Source organism: Tigriopus californicus, chromosome 7, assembly GCF_007210705.1.
Source record: "Tigriopus californicus strain San Diego chromosome 7, Tcal_SD_v2.1, whole genome shotgun sequence".
In the NCBI taxonomy this organism is placed as follows: Eukaryota; Metazoa; Arthropoda; class Copepoda; order Harpacticoida; family Harpacticidae; genus Tigriopus; species Tigriopus californicus.
In genome coordinates, this window is record NC_081446.1 from 464,717 (window position 1) to 471,110 (window position 6,394).

At 51.0% G+C, this 6,394-nt stretch overlaps 1 protein-coding gene across 1 annotated transcript in view; it reads left to right on the forward strand.

The window, feature by feature from the left end:
* Positions 1 to 393: 393 nt before the first annotated feature.
* LOC131883146 (cullin-associated NEDD8-dissociated protein 1-like) overlaps positions 394 to 6,394 on the forward strand; it is a gene marked incomplete in the record, with an annotated part of 6,804 nt that continues 803 nt past the window's right edge. The window contains 13 exon segments of the mRNA XM_059230517.1: positions 394 to 624; positions 1,572 to 2,104; positions 2,230 to 2,498; positions 2,576 to 2,724; positions 2,782 to 3,019; positions 3,113 to 3,597; positions 3,679 to 4,008; positions 4,099 to 4,619; positions 4,701 to 4,899; positions 4,975 to 5,415; positions 5,513 to 5,909; positions 5,999 to 6,217; positions 6,297 to 6,394. Coding sequence (XP_059086500.1) covers positions 583 to 624; positions 1,572 to 2,104; positions 2,230 to 2,498; positions 2,576 to 2,724; positions 2,782 to 3,019; positions 3,113 to 3,597; positions 3,679 to 4,008; positions 4,099 to 4,619; positions 4,701 to 4,899; positions 4,975 to 5,415; positions 5,513 to 5,909; positions 5,999 to 6,189 — 3,795 coding nt within the window.

A 6,394-nucleotide genomic window follows, 5' to 3' on the forward strand; every position in this document is an offset into this window, starting at 1 on the left:
TAATATGGTCACGCTAGAGCTCAACCGCATCCCAATGACTTAGGCTTGCCATATTGGCTAACCCAGGCACTACTATTACGATTGGCCACACCTTTAGCCTCCTAAATATGCAATTGGCAGCCTGTCATAGCCATTCTACCCATTCCACCGCTACCAATTTTCCGGCCAAAAGCTAAAGTGCCCTTGGTTTGGCTCTTCAAACCTATGTCATGCCCATGACACCAAGTGGAAGCTGGTTCTGGCTTAAAAGACAAGTCTTGTGAGGTCTCACTGGAGTTTCCCTGGGTGGCTGCTGAACTTGAGGACTCGAGCCAGGATCGGAGTAGTTCAAGTCGGCGGAAGTTTCCTGTCCGACCGAGGCTGGCTTCATCCAGACTGACCTGAGAACCGTGCTCGACCAGATCGGGTTGGATCTGCGTCGTCCGTGGGTCCATTCGGTGGGTCTTCGATTGGCATTCACGGCAATCCCCCCCTGGCAGGGGCCAATCCCATTGTTCCATTGGGTGGCGTTGAATTGAGGTGGAAGTTTAGGTGGATTGAGCCTATCAATCAATCAATCCTCTCAATCCTCTCTCGGTCAAGATGTCGGGCGTCTCCTACCAAATCTCCAATCTCTTGGAGAAGGTAAGAAACGAGTCTGGATCTCTCTGTAACTAGTTGCTTTTTTTTAACCTCTTTGGAACCGAAAAAATCATTATGATGAATAAGAGCAAGCTAGAGTTGGCCCCTGTGGAAATGACAGACTATCAATGGCCTGAGCCACCCACATGGATTGTCGAAATATGCACGATTTTGTGTCTGATAAGTAAGTACCCACCAGGATGCCTAATAGGGCGATTGCCCTGAATGAGTTGATTCCATCAAAGTGGCCGATTTTTTTGGGTAGCCATGTCATAAAGTGTCGTTGAAGATGATGGGATGGCCGCGATGGACACGCCACACTCCCCCAAAAAGTGGGCGGTGCTACCTTTTGAAACTGAACCTAACTTGATAGGCTCAGCCAAGGATGCCTTTAACCGGAGGATTGGACATGGCAATCGGCGAAGCTAGGCCACTTTGTAAAAACAATATTGGAGCTCTCTAAAGGTCACAGGGGATATAATCATACATTATGGACAAGCGATGGCAAAGAAGAAGAAGGAAAAAATGTGTTTTTTATGACAATATTTTGAATTATCTTACTTTAAATGAAAAGTTTGAAAGTTTCTGGTTTATGTAGTAAAAAGTCTAGAGAGTTTTAAGAATAGGTACCTCTAAATAAAATAAAAGCTGTGAAGTTTGGTCTCAAATTCCAGTACCGTACTGCCTGTTTCCGTTTTTGCCTCGGTCAAAGAGCTGTGACGAAAAAGAAAAATCGGCCTAGCTCCGCTGATGTCCATTCCTCTAGTTCAAGGTCTCTTTGGCTAAGCTTAGCTCAGACCCTTGCACTCCATCATATCTTAAACTTTTAAAAACTTGCCACCCCCTGACATTAGACCCCCTGACCTGTTAGCCTCATCAAGTCTGCCTCCTAATGAATTTCGAGCGAGTCTTTGACCCAAGCCGTGGCTGGTTGGCCTTTCGAATTGTAGATGACCTCCTCCGACAAAGATTTCCGGTTCATGGCCACCAACGATCTGATGAGCGAGCTCCAAAAAGACTCGATCAAACTGGACGACGATTCCGAGCGGAAAGTGGTGCGCATGTTGCTGCGTTTGCTCGAGGACAAAAACGGGGAAGTCCAGAATCTGGCTGTTCGGTGCTTGGGACCCCTGGTGGGCAAGGTCAAGGAGCACCAGGTCGAGGCAATTGTGGACAACCTGTGCAACAACATGGTGGGCGACAAGGAGCAATTGCGCGACATCTCCTCCATTGGCCTCAAGACGGTCATCAACGAGTTGCCGCTCACCACGCCCAATTTGGCCGCCTCCGTGTGCAAGACCATTGTGGGCCGTCTGAGCGCGGCCGTGGCTCAGCAGGTCGATGTGTCGGTCCAACTCGAGGCCTTGGACATTCTAGGTGATCTCCTGTCCCGCTTTGGTGTGGTCCTCGTCCAGTTTCATCCCAATCTCTTGGAAGCGCTTCAACCTCAACTGAAAGCCCCGCGTCTGGCTGTGCGGAAAAGGTGCGATAATATAGAAAAGTATTTGTGGCAATGCCCCATGCCATAAGCATATAACCATCCCTGAATTGGTTGTAGCTTGTATCTCGCCCTGAGGTCATTCAATAGACGACTGCTTTGATCCGTAGAACCATTATCGCTTTGGGCCACTTGGTCATGACTTGTGATCAGACGTTGTACATCAAGTTATTGGACTCGCTCCTGAAGGAACTGGCCGTGGCGGGAAATGGGAGTAGCTCATCGGCCCAGAATCTGAGGACCTACATCCAAGCCGTGGGCACGATTTGCCGCCAATCGGGCCACCGATTCGGGGATCACGTCGAAAAAGTCGTGCCCATGGTGTTGAAGTTTGCCGTGGTCGAAGATGACGAGCTTCGTGAGCATTGCCTTCAGGCTTGTAAGTACTACAGACCATCCGTTGCGAGAGAATCTTCATGAATCGGCGTGGAACCAATCCAATGGGTGTTATTGCAGGTGAAAACATGGTATACAAATGTTAGAAAGAGATCACACCCTACATTCCGACCATCATGGAGATGTGTCTGAAGTACATGTGCCACGATCCCAATTACAATTACGACGATGCCGACGAAGACGAATCCATGGAGTGCGACGACGAAGAGGTAAGACTCGAAATGAGGCGTTTTTTAGCACCGGATCAAAACTTTGGTTCTTGCCAGGAGGATGAATCCGATGAGGAATACTCGGATGATGACGACATGAGTTGGAAAGTGCGGCGATCCGCGGCCAAATGTCTGGAAGCCATCATCGCCACTCGACACGAGATGTTGAACGAGTTTTACCGCCAAGTGTCGCCGGCCTTGATCTCTCGGTTCAAGGAGCGCGAGGAGAACGTCAAAGCCGACATCTTCCACGCCTTTGTGGCTCTCTTGCGGCAAACCAAGCCCGTCATTAGCGGTAATTCTCAATCCACTCCAGCCCAGGGGTCTTATCCACTGACAACCGGAGTGCCCCCCCCGCATCTTAAGCCTCGTTTGTTCTTGCTTTCAGTGTCGCGGGATCCCAATTCGATGGAAATCGCGGAAGACGGTCCTGGGTTCCAGTTGCAGCGTCAAGTGCCCGATATCGTGAAGGCCTTGCACAAACAGATGAAAGAGAAGAGCGTCAAGACCCGACAGGGCTGTTTCAATTTGCTCACGCAATTGATCCTGGTCTTGCCCGGGGCGCTCTCTGAGCACATTTCCGCCGTCATCCCGGGCATTCAGTACTCATTAAGTGAGAAGCAGTCCACCTCCAACATGAAGATCGACACGCTGGCCTTCATCCAGCACTTGTTGGTGAACAATCAGCCTGCTTCGGTGTTCCATCCACACGCCCCCGTTCTCGTACCCACCATCATCTCGGCCGTGTCGGATCCGTTCTACAAGATCTCGTCCGAGGCATTGGTCGTCTTGGAATCTCTGGTTATGGTTATCCGGCCTTTAGAGGACAAAGCCAACGAGTCGCCTCAAAGCTTTAAGCCCTACGTGACTCAGGTAATCCAGGTTTTCCAAATATTCGATTTCAAAAGGAGGGAACACAAAGGTAGGTAATCGATTAATGTCCGCTCTCTTTAGATCTACGAGTGCTGTTTCGTACGTTTGAAGGCCTCCGATATTGACCAGGAAGTCAAGGAGCGCGCCATTTCGTGCATGGGACGCATTCTGGCTCATTTGGGCGATCACCTCCAGACCGAACTGGCCAGTTGTTTGCCCATCTTATTGGACCGACTCAAGAACGAGATCACGAGACTGACCACGGTCAAAGCCCTCACTCGGGTGGCCAATTCCAACCTCAAGATCGACCTCGTCTCCATCCTGCCCGAGGCCATGCCCATTCTAGCTAGTTTCTTGCGCAAGAACCAAAGAACGCTGAAGCTGTCGACTCTCGTTCTTCTCGACACTCTGGTAAGTGATGATTTGGATGATGAGATCGATCATCAATCACAGCATCCTCCCCACAACAATACAAATTCAAATTCCTTCCTCGTTTCAAAGGTTCGCAATTACAACCAACCCGCCCAATTGCAAAATCTGACCCCGGTGGTGAGCGAACTCTCCAACCTCATTTCCGAGGCCGACCTTCACATTGCCCAACTCACACTGGTGCTCCTGACTTCCATCGCGAGAACGGACACACCCATGTTGGGCGTGGTGGCCAACACCAGTCTCCCGGAAGCGCTCCGCCTCACTTATTCGCCCTTGCTGCAAGGAGCTGCTCTCGTGGCGCTTAAGAGCTTCTTCCAAGCGTTGGTCTTGGCCAAGTCCGTGCCCGATTTGAACTCGAAGCGACTCCTGGATCTGTTAGTGGGACCCGTGTTGGAAGCCAATGGGGCAAATATCCACAAACAGGGCCGAGCCTCCATGGCCAAATGTGTGGCAGCCGTGGTGGAGACTCAGTCTCCGGCCGAAGCCATGGTCGTGGTTCAACAATTCTCGTCCCAATTGACTGCAGCCAATAGTTTGCCCCATCAGAAGACCTTCGCCCTACTGGCGTTGGCCGAGATTGGCCGGAATATGTAAGTGTTTTTAAACGAGTTCAGTATTTTGGGTCACGAGTTGAAATCGTTCCCGACGATGTTCAATTTTCTTCCTTCTAGCGATTTGAGCAAGACCGGAAACATGAAGGAGATTGTTCTCGAGAGCTTCAACAACATGAGCGAAGAGGTCAAATCTGCGGCCTCGTACGCTTTGGGAAACATCAGTTTGGGCAATTTGAAGGAATATCTCCCATTCGTGCTCCACGAAATCGAAACTCAATCCAAGCGTCAATACCTTCTTCTCCATTCACTGAAAGAGGTTCGAACGAGTCCGAGATCGAATATTCTGTGCCCTTTGACCTTGATTGAGAAAGTGAGTGTGTCTCTCCTCTAGATCATCTCGGCGCAATCCGTGAACACCAATAGCGTAAAGGTGTTGGGCCCCTACATCCCGGCCATTTGGGAGCAGTTATTCAAGCACTGCCAATGCCAGGAGGAGGGCACCAGGAACGTGGTGGCCGAATGCTTGGGCAAGCTCTGTCTCATCGATCCTGAGAAGCTGTTGCCGGAATTGCAAACCGCGTTGAACTCGCCCTCGCCCCTCATGCGAACCACCGTGGTCACGGCCATGAAATTCACCATCTCCGATCAGCCCCAGTCCATCGACGCTTTGCTGAAGGACACTATTGGTGAGTTCCTCAAAACCTTGGAGGATCCTGATTTGAGCGTGCGTCGGGTGGCCTTGGTGGCCTTCAACTCAGCCGCTCATAACAAGCCCTCGTTGATCCGCGATCTCCTACCCACCACCCTACCCCATCTCTACAACGAGACGCAGGTAAAGAAAGGTCTTTCTTGATTATCTTGGTCCCGAAGGCGATTGCATTAAGCAACATCAATCATATTTTTATACTTTGTCTTTGCTAATATTCCAGAAACGCAAAGAGCTCATTCGGGAGGTCGAAATGGGTCCCTTCAAACATGAGGTGGATGATGGTCTGGATCTCCGTAAGGCGGCTTTTGAGTGCATGTACACCCTGTTGGACACTTGTGTGGATCGCCTGGACATTTTCGAGTTCCTGAGCCACGTCCAGGACGGTCTCAAAGACCATTACGACATCAAGATGTTGACGTATCTGATGGTGATGCGGGCGGCTCAATTGTGTCCGGTGGCCGTGCTCACACGCCTCGACAAACTCGTGGAGCCGCTCAAGGCCACGGTTACCACCAAAGTGAAGGCCAATGCCGTCAAACAGGAGTACGAGAAGCAAGACGAACTCAAACGATCGGCCTTGAGAGCCGTGGCCACGCTCGCCCACGTGCCCGGTGCTGGTGAGTTAAAAAGAGCCCGAGAAAAAGCGTGCGATGACTCATCACTCGAGTGCTCAGGACTCACGGATTCCTTTCCTTTCTTTTCCTAGACAAACATCCGCAAATGAATGATTTCCTCAACCAAATTCGCAACACCCCGGATCTAGCCAGTCTCTTCGAGTCCGTGCAGAAAGATAGTCACGCCGGTCTGGGCGGAGCTCTTGGCGCTAATGGGGCGGGCGCCTCGGGCTTCGGCCACTCCCGCCACGGAACCGACCCGCATGCCATGGACTTCAGCTGAGATGGAGGCCGCCGTGAAGCAGGGCGCGGTGAGTCAGTCGAGTTCAGATCGAGGTCCCCGTAGGAAATCATTCGTTTGACCGATATGTTGTTACGGCCCATTTTCAGGTATGGCCAGTACGCCTTCGAAGAATGGTGTCAAGCGATATGCAAGTAGTAAGAGTGGTGACGATTCCTCCCGATTCCCACAGAAAGTGGCCAAAACT